The 16,305-nt window shown below is 55.7% G+C and overlaps 2 protein-coding genes across 2 annotated transcripts; one reads left to right on the top strand and one right to left on the bottom strand.

The window, feature by feature from the left end:
• Nucleotides 1-479: 479 nt before the first annotated feature.
• Nucleotides 480-3,364, bottom strand: LOC132249264 (zinc finger protein 883-like). Its single transcript, XM_059723877.1, has one exon. It carries the CDS (start codon nt 3,216-3,218, stop codon nt 1,182-1,184), a length of 2,037 nt encoding a protein of 678 aa, XP_059579860.1. The 5' UTR covers nt 3,219-3,364; the 3' UTR covers nt 480-1,181.
• An 8,336-nt stretch (nt 3,365-11,700) lies between these two features.
• LOC132249267 (zinc finger protein 184-like) lies at nt 11,701-15,125 on the top strand. The gene is made up of 3 exons (XM_059723882.1): nt 11,701-11,829; nt 13,039-13,155; nt 13,706-15,125. The coding sequence occupies exons 1-3, from the start codon at nt 11,796-11,798 to the stop codon at nt 14,938-14,940; spliced, it is 1,386 nt and encodes a 461-aa protein (XP_059579865.1). The 5' UTR covers nt 11,701-11,795; the 3' UTR covers nt 14,941-15,125.
• The last annotated feature ends 1,180 nt before the right edge of the window (nt 15,126-16,305 follow it).

The raw sequence follows: 16,305 nt of genomic DNA, 5'->3' as shown, positions 1-16,305 counted from the left end.
TGCATAGGCTCCAAGCCTGATACAAAGATCATCTCCTCATCACATGGAGAAGACGCAGCAAACACTATCTGGCACAGGGAAACATGGCTCAGGACCATACAACCCCCACCAACAAAAGAAGAGAGCGATGGCAGCGGAAAAGAGGTCCAGAGGAGTGATATGGAGGACAGCCACAGTGACAACAGCAGCAGCAGTGGGTCCTCCAGTGGAAGCTGGAGTGACAATGAAGAAGAGACCAGTTGAGCAGAGTACCTGACCCCAGAAACGGGGCATGAGTAGGTGTGAAGGGAGGGCTGGTTGGAGAGACCAGAAAGGACTGGGTGCATTGTGTGTGTTTTGCACGTGGCTTCAGACATTGTAATGGGTACGGGTGGCCAGCGGGCCTTTGTACGGGTGCGCAGGTGCACAGGAGTGTGGGTGCAAGGGTGCAGGGTTTTTTTTTTTCTGTAACAGGATCGGTTTAGATACATACAACCATATATAGAGAGAGAAATATATTTTTACAAAAAACAAATCTCATCTCCCCTTCGTTGGGGCTGATCTCTGCCTGAGGTGTTTCTTCTTACCCCTTCCCCACAATCAAAACTTGGGGGTGAGTGTCTGGGTTCTGGACTCCCACTGTGCCCTACAAGGGACAAAGCCTGGGGGAACTCTTTGTTCAGGTCACCAGCATGAGGGTGCTTGTCTGAATGCACCACTGGTGGGTGCTGAGCAGGCAGACATCTCCCAGGGCTTCCTGCACGGCTGGCAGAAATAGAGATGCTTCTGGGTGTGGATGTGCTGATACTGGGACAGGTGGGAGAGATGGGGGAAGCTTTTCCAATACTCAGAGCACCGATGTAGTTTCTCCCCTGTGTAGATGCACTGGTGTTCTGCACAGGCTGCCGGAGTAGGTGAAGCTCTGCCTCCACTAAGAGCAATGATGTGGCTTCTCCCCCTTTGTGGATGAACTGCTGCTGGGCCAGCTTGGAAGAGTGGGTGAAGCTCTTCCCACACTCATAGCACTGATCTGGCTTCTCCCTTTTGTGGATAAGCTGGTGCTGGGCCATATGGGAAGAGTGGGGGAAGCTATTCCCACACACAGAGCACTGATGTGGCTTGTCCCCTGTGTAGACATGCTGGGGCTAGGCCCACCTGAAGGACAGTGTGGAGCACTTCCCACATGTAGAGCACTAATGTGGCTACTTCCCTGTGTGGATCAGCTGATGCCGGGTCAGGTGGGAGGATCGGCTGAAGCTCTTCCCACACACAGAGCACTGATGTGGCTTCTCCCCTGTGTGGATGAGCTGGTGATGGGTCAGGTGGGAGGGTCGGGTGAAGCTCTTCCCACACTCAGAACAGCGATGTGGCTTCTCCCCTGTGTGGATGCGCTGGTGCTCAGCTAGATGGGAGCATTGGGTGAATCTCTTCCCACAGACAGAGCAGTGATATGGCTTCTCCCCTGTGTGGATGAGCTGGTGCCGAGTCAGACAGGAGCGCTTGGTGAAGCTCTTCCCACACACAGAGCACTGATGTGGCTTCTTTCCTGTGTGGATGAGCTGGTGCCGGGTCAGAACGGAGCGGTTGGTGAAGCTCTTCCCACACACAAAGCACTGATGTGGCTTCTCCCCTGTGTGGATGAGCTGGTGATGGGTCAGGTGGGAGGGTCGGGTGAAGCTCTTCCCACACTCAGAACAGAGATGTGTCTTCTCCCCTGTGTGGAGGCGCTGGTGCTCAGCTAGGTGGGAGGACTGGGTGAAGCTCTTCCCACACACAGAGCACTGAAATGGCTTCTCCCCTGTGTGGATATGCTGGTGCTGTTTCAGGCTGGAGATGTAGGTGAAGCTCTTCTGACACACAGAGCACTGATATGGCTTCTCCCCTGTGTGGATGCGCTGGTGCTGTGTCAGATTGGAGCGGTTGGTGAAGCTCTTCCCACATGCAGAGCACTGATGTGGCTTCTCCCCTGTGTGGATGCGCTGGTGCAGTGTCAGGCTGGAGATGTAGGTGAAGCTCTTCCCACACACAGAGCACTGATGTGGCTTCTCCCCTGTGTGGATGCGCTGGTGCTCAGCTAGGTGGGAGCGCTGGGTGAATCTCTTCCCACAGACAGAGCAGTGATATGGCTTCTCCCCTGTGTGGATGAGCTGGTGCCGAGTCAGACAGGAGCGGTTGGTGAAGCTCTTCCCACACACAGAGCACTGACGTGGCTTCTCCCCTGTGTGGATCAGCTGGTGCCGGGTCAGACCGGAGCGGTTGGTGAAGCTCTTCCCACACACAGAGCACTGATGTGGCTTCTCCCCTGTGTGGATGAGCTGGTGATGGGTCAGGTGGGAGGGTCGGGTGAAGCTCTTCCCACACTCAGAACAGCGATGTTGCTTCTCCCCTGTGTGGAGGCGGTGGTGCTCAGCTAGGTGGGAGGACTGGGTGAAGCTCTTCCCACACACAGAGCACTGAAATGGCTTCTCCCCTGTGTGGATATGCTGGTGCTGTTTCAGGCTGGAGATGTAGGTGAAGCTCTTCTGACACACAGAGCACTGATATGGCTTCTCCCCTGTGTGGATGCGCTGGTGCTTGGTCAGGTTCCACGATTGGGCGAAGCTCTTCCCACACACAGAGCAATGATGTGGCTTCTCCCCTGTGTGGATCAGCTGATGACGGACCAGGTCAGAGGACCAGGTGAAACTCTTCCCACACACAGAGCAAGGATGATGCTTCTCCCGTGTGTGCATGCACCTGTGCCTGGCCAGGCTGGAGGGCTGCCTGAAGCTCTTCCCACACCTTGTGCAGCCGTGTGGCTGCTGCCTCCTCTGCACAGAGAGGCTGGTCAAGCTCTTCCCACACTTGGTGCTAACATGGGGCTTCTCCCCAGCATGCTTTATCTTGTGCAGAGCCAAGACTGAGGGGCAGCTAAAACTTTTCCTGCACTCAGGGCAGGAGTGGGCTCTCCCCCTGCGCTTGGTGGTGGGCTCCTGCTTCCCTCTGAGGCCCCCCATACTGCCTTGCCTTGCATGCAGTGTCTCTCTCCAGTGGGCCTTTCCTTTCTGCCTCTTCTGGTGTCTCAGCACCACAAATTCATCCCTGCACCTGGGGCTGTTTTGGGCTTGTTTCCCTTCTTCACTCCAATGCCCAAATAGAGACGGGACCTTGTTCACTGCTACATTCTCCTGCTTTTGGAGCATCCCCTGACCCTTGTGCCATTGGTCTGTTGCTGGGGTCAGGGAATCCACCTCACCCATACTCCCCAGGGAAGCCCATGCTGGCTCCAGCTTTCCAGGCCCCTCCTCAGCAGCTGGCTCTTCAGTTCTGCTCAGCAACCAGGCATGTCCTGCATGGGAGGAAGAAACACCAGATTAGTCCCTGCCCTGCTGCCAAGGGGCAAGCACTGCTACTCCTTCTGCTGCGATGGGCCTCAGAGCAGGACTGGACCTTGGCACTTGTGTTTCCTCAAGAGAACTAGGTGTTTCTGCCAAAATCCCAAGTGCTGGGCGTAAGGCAGTGCCAGGTCTCTGTGCCAGTCTCATCTTCTCTACTCGGTGGGGTTAAGAGGCAGACTCTCAAGGTTTCTGGCCCAGCTCTCAGCCCCATCACCTCAGGCCCTGCTCCAACAAACACGTGGGACATGTGCGTTTGCACTGTACCTGAATGGCTTCATGTTTTAACAGGCTGAGGATGAGACCAGAGGGATCTGATCAAAGGAAAAATGAGGCTCTCAAAGGGCTGCTGTATCCCACAGCACTGGTGCGTCCAGGGGCAGATGGTGCTGAGCCCTACACCTGACTGGGCTGACACACGCCAGAAACCCCAGGGCTTTGGTGAGACCCATCTGCAATGCTTGCCCTTGATCTCTGGCAGTCCTGAAAGCAGCATCTGGGTACAAGGCTGAACAGCCTCGGGGTGCATGTCCAGGACTTATCACCAGTCAGGAGTGTGTGCTGAGCACTGCTTTACACTGCTTGGTAGCAAAACCCATCATGGTTCATGCATTATCCCTCCAAGAAATGTTCTGGGAGTGGAGGATTGAGAGCAGTGATCTGCTTCCTACCTGTTTCTGGGGCAATGTCTGGTGCTGGGAATGAGCCCATGGAGCTTTCCTCTGCTAATGAATCCCAGGCAGCCTCCACATCACAGACAGCTGCACTGGGACAAAGGCCTTGGCACGAACCCGCACACGGACTCTGGGCTGAGCCTCAGGCTTCGTAACACTCGGGGCCCCAGAGAGGAAACATCACAAGGGGTGATTCTGGTGCAAACAGTGGGGGGTTCATTTCCCCCCACAACATGAAATCTTCTGAATCCCACCCACCCCACCAACTCACTTCATGCAACCTGAGCCCAGGATTACACACGCCCCGTGCTCCAGGTCAACCAGACCAGGAGACACCAGGGACAGCCCCAGCCTCTCTCTTGTCCAACAAGAATGGCTGGGGGTGAAAAAGCCCAGAAGTGAGAGGCTGTGCCCATGAGGGTGAAGATAACCAGGGCAGAAGAACCAAAAGATTAGTCCTGACTAAGTCCTCATAACTACACCCTCCTAGGACTAGTTAGTGTGGTGGAGCTACTTGCGGCACGGCAGTCTCTACGAAATGCCACGTTGTCACCCCTGAGAAAGGCGAGTGCAGAGTGCCTGAAAACCTTGGCTCCCACTGCCTTGTGGGTTACTCTTGGCTGGGAAAGGATAGGGGGAGCCTACCCCAACAGAAAACCCCTGGTGAAAGCCAAAGAAGGAAAGTGTGTGGCAGGGTACACCTTGCAGCAGCTGTCACTTGAAGTAGAAAATATTGCTAAAAAAGCAGCCTCTCAAGCTGCAAAGAGAGGAATCTCTGAAGGAGCTCCAGCAGGGCCAGGGCCAGGGCCAGGGGCAGGGCTGGATGCTGGATCCAGGATGCGGACCAGCAGTGAATCATCACGAAGTTCACTTGGTACAAAGAAGATTCAAGCTTCACTGCGTTCTCCATAGTCATTGTCTTGCTTGCTCGGCTGTGTTTGTATACCGTTATTGCTGTAAGTGGCTGTGGTGTTAACTGTGCTAGACAAGGAAATGTAAGTACAAGTTCTGGATGGGTTCTGGAATATCTGCAAAGTGGCTACAGAAAATGGTACATCCCTGGAGCATGGCCTCCTGGGCCTCAAACATATCAGTCACGCCAAAGATCGAGAAGGGCGGATTGACCTTTTGTTTGGATTCTCATCCTTTTGTTGGTTTCCTTTTGACGATTATCTACAATGGCACAAGCAATACACTTGAAAGAACAAGGAAAGTGTTGCCGACTGTATAAAAGGGGCAGAATTCCTGAGAACACATCTGGTCCGAAAAAGCTCTGACCATGAGATGTTTCTCTGCCATCTTAAATATCAAAGAAAACCATCATTTCAGTACTGGAAGAGTTTAGAAAACTAACCCATAATTATGACTGGTGAAAAACTGTTCAGCTGGTAAGGAACTTGAGGATTAGACAATTTAGACAAGTTACTGAAATACTGGACAAAGGAAGAGGGTGTTGTGTGCATGCTCTTACTCTGGGGAGTTAGGGCGCGGTCGTGCATTTCTACGTGAACAGCAGGAAAGCCAGAAACAAACATCTCCCACAACAAGCGGAGGACACGAGGCCGGCACCACCAAACACCGCTGCTGTAATGTCTAAAGGAGCCACGTGTCAGGTTGTAATGCAGGGAGGAACTTGTAAAAATTACTATTAAAGTTTACTTGATATTAAATCAGACAAGAGGCCATGTCTATCCTTGGGGGTCTTTAGCAAAAAGACTACCGAGAGTTTCCATAGTTTGAATTTCAGGGGGTGGAACAACACCTGTCTGCACACACGACAGCATAAGCTATTTGAGATCAACACCCTGAAATGGCAGCACAGGGCAGGTCTGCAGTTTCCAGGCTCCCTTTCACCCTGGGCATGGAGCATTTGCGAGAGGGGAGTTGGGTGGAGGGGACAGCCACAACTCACCTGGCAGCACGTCCTCCGACCTCGAGATTGCCCCACGGTCCTCATCACAACAGACCCAGAGCTCCACCTGTCCTCCCTGGATGCGGCAGATCAGTTCAGGGGCAGGGCCTCGATATCCTGTTTGGGAAGTGGTTAGAGAGAGTTTAACCATTGGTACTGGATGCAGAATGAGCAACTGAAATTTGGGGAATGGAGCCATTGAATTCAAGGATTAGACTAAGGACTTGAAGGACAAGGGAAGATGGACATTTAGGATAAAAGGGAAGGCATAGCAGGGGGAAGAGGATGGTCCTTTTCATCCAGGTAGTGGATGTATGGTCACAGGAAGCAAACGCCAGTGCAATTCCAGGCAAATGAGTGGAAATGAGTTTGGACAGGACACACTAGGCAAGAGAGGGAGGAAATGAGAATAACTGCCTAAGGAACACCTCCCGGAGCTGAAGGAACAGGCGTTACAGCATCAGTGTCTCCTGCCCTGCTGCCCCCACAGCCCTGTCTGCACTCACTCTGCACTACAGCGCTTTGCACGCTTAGCCAGGACAGCCAGGGGTACGTTACTCAGCTGACACATGACATGCAGGGATCCTGGTTTTCTCTTTAAAAATTGCAAATTCTCTCATAAGAAAAAACAAACCCATAGCCCCCCAGCCCTGCAATGGCCCGTGAGCAGGGAGTCAGTGAGCAGGGACTGTCAACAGGAGCCGTTTCCAGGCAGTTTGCAGGCAGGAGTGCAAGCCCCCTGCAAGTGCGCTCCAGTGTTAGCGCCAGCATTGGCACAAGGTGGGCAAGCAGAAGCCAGGTCCGATTCTTCAACAGGGGAAAGAGGAAGACAGGTCACTCTACAATAGTGGTAAGGACGTGGCAGGCTGTCTGGCAGGGCCTCTGTGGGCTGTGCGGGGAGTGCACGGTGACCCTCGCCTGTCCCACGTGTCCCCACCTTCGGGCCCTGGAGGGGCAGGTGAGGGAGCTCCAGGTGGAGCTTAACGGGCTGAGGGAAATCAGAGCTGCCGAGGACAAAATTGATGAGTATTTCCATTCTCTGCAGGGTCAAGTACCTAGTGGAGAGGCATCCCGGGAGGGACCCAACGCCCCAATGGTATCACGGACCGTTACCACCAGGGCCAGGGCTATTTGTGCTCCCGCAGTGTTGTCCCCCGCAGTACACCTGGCGAACAGGTACGAGGCCCTGGCAGCATGGGAGGAGGAGGCAGGGGAGGATGACTCCAGAGCAGCCGATGTGGCTCCACGCAAGGCGCAGACTGAGCGATGCTGGAACACCCACAGGAAGAGACGCCGGGTCCTCGTCTGGGCAACTCCCTCCTGAGCGGAACGGAGGGACCCACCTGTCGCCCGGATCCCATGGCACGTGCGATTTGCTGCTTGCCTGGATTCAGGACGTCACGGCCGTGATCCCAGACCTCATCCAGCCCTCTGATCACTACCCCTTGACCCCCATCCATATGGGCATGTAGGACGCTTACGGAGACAGGAGCACAGGTGGTTTTCTCATCTGTTCTTCTGGTGAGTAGACATGGATGGTGCCACAAGGCCTGCATCAGAGAGGTCAACCGGCAGCTTTGGACCTGGTGTTACCTGGCAGGTTTGGATTCCTCGACCACGGCTCGCACTTCCACACGGGAGACATGCTAGGGCAGAGCAGGCTAAATCTTTCCCTGAAAAGTAAGCATGCATTTCTCTTCCAGGTTGACTGATCTTGTACAGCGAGCTTTAAACCTAGGTTCGTCGGTGGATGGGGATGAAGAGGTCAACTGGTGACTTGGAGCTGGTGTTACCGGGAGGCTTTGCATTCCTCCACCATGGCCCGCCCTTCTGCGCAGCAAACATGCTAGGGTGGATCAGGCTAAATCTCTCCCTGAAAGGTAAGCGTGCGTTTCTCTTCCAGGTTGGCTGAAGTTCTACAGCGAGCTTTCAACCGAGGTTCGTCGGTGGATGGGGATGCAGAGGTACAGGAGGACACTTGGACGTCAAGGCGGAGGAACACCCTTCTCAACACAGCAGCTGAAAGGGATCTTGGGAGTCAACATACACTCCAAGATGAACATGGGGTGACAGTCAGTAAGGCTAACCGGACCTCGTTGTGCATGCACAGATGCATCTCAGACAGTTCCAGGGAGGAGATCCTCCCCTCAATGCGGCGCTGGTCAGGCTACAGTTGGAGTACTGCATCCAGTTCTGGGCGCCGCACTTAAAAGAGGGATGTGGCTAACCTTGAGAGGGTCCAGAGAAGGGCCACTCACATGGTGAAGGGGTAGCAGGGCAGGCCCTACTAAGACAGACTAAACGGCCTGAATCTATTCAGCCTGCACAGGAGAAGACTGAGAGGAGATCTGGTGGCCCTCTATGAACTCACCAGTGGGGACCAGCGGAAAATAGGTGCAGCTCTGCTCCCCGAGCCCCACCTGGGATAACAAGGAACAACAGCCACAAATTGATTGAGTAGGTTCAGGCTTGATATCAGGAGGTCATGAGCAGAAGACACTTGAAAACCAGGGAGAAGACAACACTTCAGAGCTCACATGGCTGCAGGGAGAGGCAAGAACCACAGCTTTACCCAGGGAAAGGAGGGCTTGGTAGTTCCTCAGCATCTGGTCCTGGTAAAGCCCCTTGTCCTCCTCTTCCAGCAGATCCCACTCCTCCCGTGTGAAATACACTGCCACATCCTCGAACACCTTCCGGAGCTGCAGGCACAAGCGTTACAGCATCAGTGTCTCCTGCCCCCGCTGCCCTGTCTGTACTCGCTCTACTACAAGTATTTGCACCTTAGCCACGGATGCAGCTGTGGACATAGGAGCTCGTGTGTCGGCCTCAGCCCAGCTCAACACGCTCCATTTCCTCGGCCCTTGGAGGCAGCCCAGGCAGCACATTTAGAGGCAGGGAGCCCAGCTCCAGGGACTCTGCCCAGGCCTTCCCGTGCCAGCACCCCTGGCTCTCTGCACCCGGGAGTGCGCGCCTGCTAATGCAGCCTGGGGGGTTTGCAACTGTCACCAGAGACGTCTCACTCTTCAGGTCTCTGCTCCCCAAACTCTTGACAGCACCCCGGCTCCTCCTGGGCTCTGCCCCAGCTGCACTCCCACCCCCACTGCCAGCTGGTGCCCTGCTCACCTCCATGCTCTGCCCCTGCTTCGCTGGCCTGCCCTGCCCCTCTTGCAGCTGGCCCGGCCCAGGTGTCAGGGAGCCGCTCTGTCCCCGTCTCCCTGGGGAGGGTCTCTGCGGCTCCAGGTTCACAGGCTGTTCCTCAGGAGGCCGCTGATCCGCTCGGCTCAGGGTCCCGGCGCCTGTGGGTGGAAGACAGTGCACAGGTGAGCCCTGGGGTGGGGGCAGGGGAAAGCCCTGCTCGTCCCCTGCACTGGCCTGGGGTGAAGGGAGCTGGAGGCTGCAGTGTGTGGAAGAGGGGGGAGAAGGGAGACTCATCGTCCCACCGCTCTCCCTAACAGACCTCCACAGGCACGAGGCTGGAGATGAGCCCAGCGCCGGTGGAGATCACAGCGCCGCGTCCGAGCCGGCAGGGACATCGCTGCTGGGGGAGACGCCGCCGCGATGTTGGTGCTGTGTCACATCCACATTTTCAGGGGGGAAGCGGGGAAACGCACAGCAGGGACATGTGAAATGCTGCCGGGGCACCGGGAGAACAACAGCCCGGACGTGTCGGAGCACAGACCCGCCGAACAGCTCTGGCAGAGATCTGGGGATGCGCCCGGCCCGGGGCACTTGCTTGAGAAGCGTCCACGTGCCGACAGCGCCCGGGTCTGCCTGTCCCGGGGCTGCAGCAGGACGGAGGCCTGGGGGAATGTAAGGAGTGACCTAGAAAGCAGTGCCCGAAGACGAAGCAGAAGAGAATGCTATGTGACGAATGCCCATCTGCAATGATAAGGAGGAGACAGTCCTAGATAAAGGGGGCTTGAAAACAAAAAGAAAAAACAGGGAACTGGATTAAAGGGCTCATTAGAATACTAAAAATCACGTCCCTGGGTGGGGAAGAAGTATGCTAATGAAACACACATGTATGTAAATGAGATACATGGCTAAAACACAGGTATAGAGACACGCTCAGTAAAGAAATTCTTGCGTCACCCACTTATAACCAATCAGCAAACAAGTATGCTTATGAAGGCTCAAAAACTCCTGTATAAGAGATGCTTAGATTAGTGATCTGGTGTGCTTGTGCGAGCGGAATAATTTCACGTAACCTTTTATTGCTAGCAGTAAACCTTTGTACCTTCACCCCTGGTATCTTTATTGGCCTTTGCATACCGGGCATGATCCCAGACTCGAGCTGGGGCACGACAGGGGGACGGCACCGGCACCGGCACCGGCACCGACCGGCTGGAAGTCACGGGGACTCCCACATCCCCTCCCCTGCACCAGCCGCAGCGCAAGGGGGACAAGGAGGCCTGCACCGGCCTCGCATTGGTGGATATTATTACAACATGGATCGTTAGCACGGCAATGACATCACCGAGTGTGACCGCGGCCGCACGGCAAGAGCCAATAGCCGTAGAGCGTGTGTGTGCGGGGAGCTGCGAGGAAGACGCGGGACCGCGACCCGCCAGACAGACCACAGCCCGTCCCAGCCGCGCCGCGGGGCTTTTCCATCTCGTGGCCCGTCCCGGGCAGCAGCCGGCGCTCGAGGCTCCCCCCGAGGCGGGACAGCCGCCCAGGCCTGCCCCCGACCCCTCGCCTGCGCCCGGCTCCGGGGCCTCGCTGGCTCGCTGCCCCCGCCCGTGCAGCACGTGCTGTGTGCCCCGCCCCGCCCCGCCCCGCCCTCTACTTGTGGGGGGCACTCGTGCTCTCTGGGGCCCGTGGGACCTCGCGCACCGAGCAGGCGGGCAAGGACCTGGCTCCGGGCGGGGCGGGGGCGGGGCGGGGGCCCCTCTTTGGGACACGGGGCAGCTCGTGCTCCGGCCCGGGCGCTTCCCCACCGCCCGCCCGCGGCCCCGCCTCGCCCCTCACACGCACGGGGGCCCGGGGACGGATCCACGTGTCCCGGGGGGGGCGTGCAGCGCTCTCCCCGTGGGGGAGGCTCATCGGAGGGTAGGGTGGGGCGTGTCTCGCTGTCCGCACACGCGTGCTCGGCGCTCCTGCGGGGGGCGGGGCCCCGGCTCTTCCCAGGGCGCTTTGCGGCCGGGGCGGGGCTAGGTCTCCTTCCTCCCGCCAGGTGCAGACGGCAGAGCGGCCGGCTCGTGTCCGATTTGCATATGCAAATCCGACCCGTGCAACGATTGGAGGAAGGGGCAGAGCCCCGCCCCCGGCAGCAGGACGCGGCGGGCGGGCGGGAGGGGCCGGGTCCGCGTGCGCTTCCGCCGCAGCCGCTCGTCCCGGCCGGGGCCGCCCCGGGCTGTGGGGGGGGCGGGCCCCGCGCGGGGGGGGGGGCACCTGGGGTCCTGGGCTGGGCTGGGCAGAGTGCTGTGGGTGAGGACTGAGGGGACCAGCAGTGCCAGCAGGGCTGTACATAGGGAGTGAGTCCCCAGCAGGGCCAGGTGGCTGTGGGGGGAGTGTGGGGCAGCAGCAGGGCTGGGGGACTATGGGTTGGGAGCAATTTTTTTTCTTTTGTGAGAGAACTTGCAGTTTTCAAACAGACAAAACCAGGATCCCTGCATGTCACGTGTCAGCTGAGTAGCGTACCCCTGTCTGTCCTGGCTAAGCGTGCAAAGGGCTGTAGTGCAGAGTGCGTGCAGACAGGGCCGTGGGGGCTGGGGGCAGCGGGGACAGGAGATACTGATGCTGTAACGCTTGTGCCTGCAGCTCCGGGAGGTGTTTGAGGACGTGGCAGTGTATTTCATACGGGAGGAGTGGGAGCTGCTGGAAGAGGAGGACAAGGGGCTTTACCGGGACCAGATGCTGAGGAACTACCAAGCCCTCGTTTCCCTCGGTAAAGCTCTGGTTCTTGCTTTGCCCTCGAGCCATGTGAGCTCTGCAGTGTTGTTGTCATCTTCATAGTTTCATAGCTGGTCGGGTCGGAAGGGTCCTAAGCAGATCATCACGTCCGACTTTCCCGCCCATGCCAGGGGGGATGCTGGGATAACACGACCCCGGCTAGGTGATTGCCTAGCCTGCTTTCGAAGGTCCTGAGGGTTGGAGCGAGCACCACTTCCCTTGGAAGTTGGTTCCAGCTCCTCGCCGCCCTGACAGTGAAGTAGCGCCTCCCAATGTCTAGCTTGAATCTACTCTCAGTCAGCTTATGGCTGTTGTTCCTTCTTACCCAGGTAGTGCTCGGGAGAACAGGGACTCTTCCATGGCCTGCTGGTCCCCCTTGGCAAGTTTATAGGCATCCACCAGATCCCGTCTCAGCCTTCTCTTGTGGAGGCTGAACAGGTTCAGGTCCCGTCGCCTCTCTTCGTAGGGCCTGCCCTCCTGCCCCCCGATCATGTGAATGGCCTCCTCTGGACCCTCTCCATGCTGTCCACATCCCTCCTGAAGTGCGGTGCCCTGAACTAGATGCAATACTCCAACTGTGGCCTGACCGTGTCCCCACACTGTCGCCCCATGTTCATTTTGGCATCAATACTGACTCCAAGATCCTTTTCTGCCTTCTTCCTGGTATTAACACTTTCATCCTCATGAACGTTTGGGCGGGGGATTAAATCCCTTTGCTCCCCACTGCTCTGTCCATGAACAGACCTCTCAGACCTCATACTTGTATATATTCCTCCTTCATTTTATCCAGCTGCCTTCCCTGGAGTCTTCCCCCTTGATAACATGATTTCCCTTTGCCTTCTCACAATGATCATATCATTTGCCATTCATTGTGCCTCAAAATGCACTAACAGCCATTCCTTGGGCAGTTATTCTGATTTCCTCCCTCTCCTCCTAGTGTGTCCTGTTGAAACTCATTTCCACTCATTTGGCTGGAATTGCACTGGTGTTTGCTTTCCTATGACCATATGTCCAGTACCTGGATAAAAAGGACCATCCTCTTCCCCCTGCTATGCCTTCCCTTTCATCCTAAATGTCCATTCTCCCTTGTCCTTCAAGTCCTTAGTATAATCCTTGAGTTCATTGCCTCCATTCATCAAATTTCAATTACTTATTCTGAATACAGTACCAGTGAATAAACTCTCTTTAACCACTGCCCAAGCAGGATATCGAGGTCCCACACCTGACTTGATCTGCCGCATCCAGCGAGAACAGGTCGAGCTCTGGGTCTGTGATGATGTGTACTGTGGGGCAATCTTGAGGCCGGAGGACCTGCTGTCAGGTGAGTTGTGGCTGTCCCCTCCACCCAGCTCCCCTATCAAAAATGCGTTGTGCCCAGGGTGAAAGGGAGCCTGGAAACTGGAGACCTGTCCTGCGCTGCCATTTCAGGGTGCTGACCTCAAATAGCTTGTGCTGTCACGTGTGCAGACAGGTGTTGTTCCACGCCCTGAAATTCAAAGAGTCAGTAGTCTTTTTGCCAAAGACCCCCAAGGATTGACATGGCCCCTTGCCCATTTAGTATCAGGTAAAGTTTAATAGTAATTAAATAGTAATTTAATAGGGCCTGAGATGATGGGGCTGAGAGCTGGGCCAGAAACCCTTGTGAGTGTGCAGCTTAACCCCACCGAGTAGGGAAGATGAAACTGGCACAGGGACCTGGCACTGCCTCACCGCCAGCACTTGGGCCTTTGGCAGAAATACCTAATTTTCTAGAGAAAACACAAGTGCCAAGTCCTGTCCTGCTCTGAGGCCCATCCCAGCACAGGGAATAGCAGTGCTTGCCCCTTGGCAGCAGTGCAGGGACTAATCTGGTGTTTCTTCCTCCCATGCAGGACATGCCTGGTTGCTGAGCAGAACCAAGGAGCAGGGTCCTGAGGAAGGGCCTGGAAAGCTAGAGCCACCATGGGCTTCCCTGGGGAGTATGGGTGAGGTGGATTCCCTGAGGCCAGCGAAGGACCAGTGGCACAAGGGCCAGGGGATGCCCCAAAAGCAGGAGAATGTAGCAGTGAACGAGGTCCCATCTCTAGTTCGGCGTTGGAGTGAAGAAGGGGAACAAGCCCGAAACAGCCCAAGGTGCAGGGATGAATATGTCATGCTGAGACACCAGAAGAGAACGAAAGGAAAGGCGCACTGGAGAGAGACACTGCATGCAAACCAGGGCAGTGTGGAGGAGCTGGTAGTGAGGCAGGAGCTTGCTACCAAGCCCAGGGGGAGAGGCCACTCCTGCCCTCAGTGCAGGAAAAGCTTTAGTTGCCCCTCGCGCCTGGCTCTGCACAAGATAAGACATGCTAGGAAGAAGCCCCATGTATGTGCCATGTGTGGGAAGCGCTTTACCTGCCTCTCGACCCTGGCTGCTCACCACCAGGTCCATTCTGGACAGCTCCCCCACCGCTTCACCAAAAGGGGGAAGAGCTTTGTGCGCAGCTTGGAGCTGCTCAAAAAACAACATGTGCACAGGAAGAAGCGTCAATACTGCTGTGTCACATGTGGTAAGACCTTCACCCATTTCTTCTCCCTGGTTCAGCACCGTCGGATGCACTTGGGGAGGAAGACGCACCGCTGCAACAAGTGCAGGAAGAACTTCATCAGCTGGCAAAAGTTGTCCCAGCACCGGTGTGTGCAGAAGAGGCAGCAACCACACTGCTGCACAAAGTGTGGGATGAGCTTCAGGCAGCCCTACAGCCTGGCCAGGCACAGGTGCATGCACACACGGGAGAAGCCACATCGTTGTTCTGTGTGTGGGAAGAGTTTTGCTCAGTCCTCCACCCTTACCCTGCACCAGGCCCTCCACACAGGGGAGAAGCCACATCGCTGTTCTGAGTGTGGCAAGAGTTTCACCCAATCCTCCCACCTGACCAGACACCAGCTCATCCACACAGGGGAGAAGCCACATCAGTGCTCTGAGTATTGGAAAAACTTCCCCCATCTCTCCCACCTGAACCAGTATCAGCACATCCACACCCAGAAGCATCTCTATTTCTGCCAGCCGTGCAGGAAGCCCTGGGAGATGTCTGCCTGCTCAGCACCCACCAGTGCTGCATTCGGACAAGCACCCTCATGCTGGTGACCTGAACAAAGAGTTCCCCCAGGCTTTGTCCCTTGTAGGGCACAGTGGGAGTCCAGAACCCAGACGCTCACCCCCAAGTTTTGATTGTGGGGAAGGGGTAAGAAGAAACACCTCAGGCAGAGATCAGCCCCAACGAAGGGGAGATGAGATTTTTTTTTTTGTAAAAATATATTTCTCTCTCTATATATGGTTGTATGTATCTAAACCGATCCTGTTACAGAAAAAAAAAACCCTGCACCCTTGCACCCACACTCCTGTGCACCTGCGCACCTGTACAAAGGCCCGCTGGCCACCCGTACCCATTACAATGTCTGAAGCCATGCTCAAAACACACAAAAATGCACCCAGTCCTTTCTGGTCTCTCCAACCAGCCCTCCCTTCACACCTACTCATGCGCCGTTTCTGGGGTCAGGTACCCTGCTCAACTGGTCTCTTCTTCATTGTCACTGCAGCTTCCACTGGAGGACCCGCTGCTGCTGCTGTTGTCACTGTGGCTGTCCTCCATACCACTTGTCTGGTCCTCTTCTCCCCTGCCGTCGCTTTCTTCTTTTGTTGGTGGGGGTTGTATGGTCCTGAGCCATGTTTCCCTGTTCCAGATAGTGTTTGCTGCGTCTTCTCCATGTGATGAGGAGATGATCTTTGTATCAGGCTTGGAGCCTATGCATTCCCCATCATGAATTAAAAGCAGATAGTAGTCCCAGGGGAAGAAGTGCCTTAATGATAGGGTGACCTCCCCCAGACCGCTGTCTTCAAATGACACCCAGGGACTTTCCTTGGCTGCCTCCCAGCTTTCTCCTTCCTCCTGGTCCAGGGCTTCTGGCATATGAGCCCCTGAGTTGCAGGGAGGAGTTCATTTATGGCTGAGGAAGCATTCCCTACCCTCCTCCCTGACCTCGCCTTTCCTCACCAGCACATCAGCCCTCTCCCAGACCTGCCCATGCCCAGTGGGGTCTGCCAGGAGCTGCTACTGCCACCCTATTAGCCTTTTTTACCTGTTTTGCTTTTCAGCCTCTGCAGACCTGTGCAGCACTTGGTACCTGCTCTTTGTTAGACCCTGCCTCTATGAGATGCCCAACAAGTAGGGAGGAAATGGATCGATGCACGCATTGCTCGTCAACAGCTTTATTCCAAGTGGAGACATCTTTGGGCCAGCTTCAACAAATTGGGGAGCTGCAGTGAACATTATCTCTTTTCATATTTATATACGTTGGATTTTACTCATTAACATTTACCCCACCTTTGCTCCACCCTTAGTCCTTCCCATCTTAAGCTCCACCTTTGTCTACTGCTTACTTTATTAGCACGCAGTTGCCTTTGCACATCACTCATTTACATGTCTTTTTGCTATGAGCGCGTGCTTAAAAC

The sequence above is a fragment of the Alligator mississippiensis genome, chromosome 1 (assembly GCF_030867095.1).
Source record: "Alligator mississippiensis isolate rAllMis1 chromosome 1, rAllMis1, whole genome shotgun sequence".
In the NCBI taxonomy this organism is placed as follows: domain Eukaryota; kingdom Metazoa; phylum Chordata; order Crocodylia; family Alligatoridae; genus Alligator; species Alligator mississippiensis.
Note: the sequence above shows the minus strand (reverse complement) of the source record. Positions and strands in the feature narration are given on the sequence as shown.

Coding starts and splice junctions, on each gene's coding strand:
- LOC132249264 (XM_059723877.1), bottom strand. CDS start 3,218: ATGGGTGAGGTGGATTCCCTGACCCCAGCAACAGACCAATGGCACAAG.
- LOC132249267 (XM_059723882.1), top strand. CDS start 11,796: ATGCTGAGGAACTACCAAGCCCTCGTTTCCCTCG. Junction 11,830..13,038: donor CCAAGCCCTCGTTTCCCTCG/GTAAAGCTCTGG, acceptor CTGCCCAAGCAG/GATATCGAGGTCCCACACCT. Junction 13,156..13,705: donor GCCGGAGGACCTGCTGTCAG/GTGAGTTGTGGC, acceptor CCTCCCATGCAG/GACATGCCTGGTTGCTGAGC.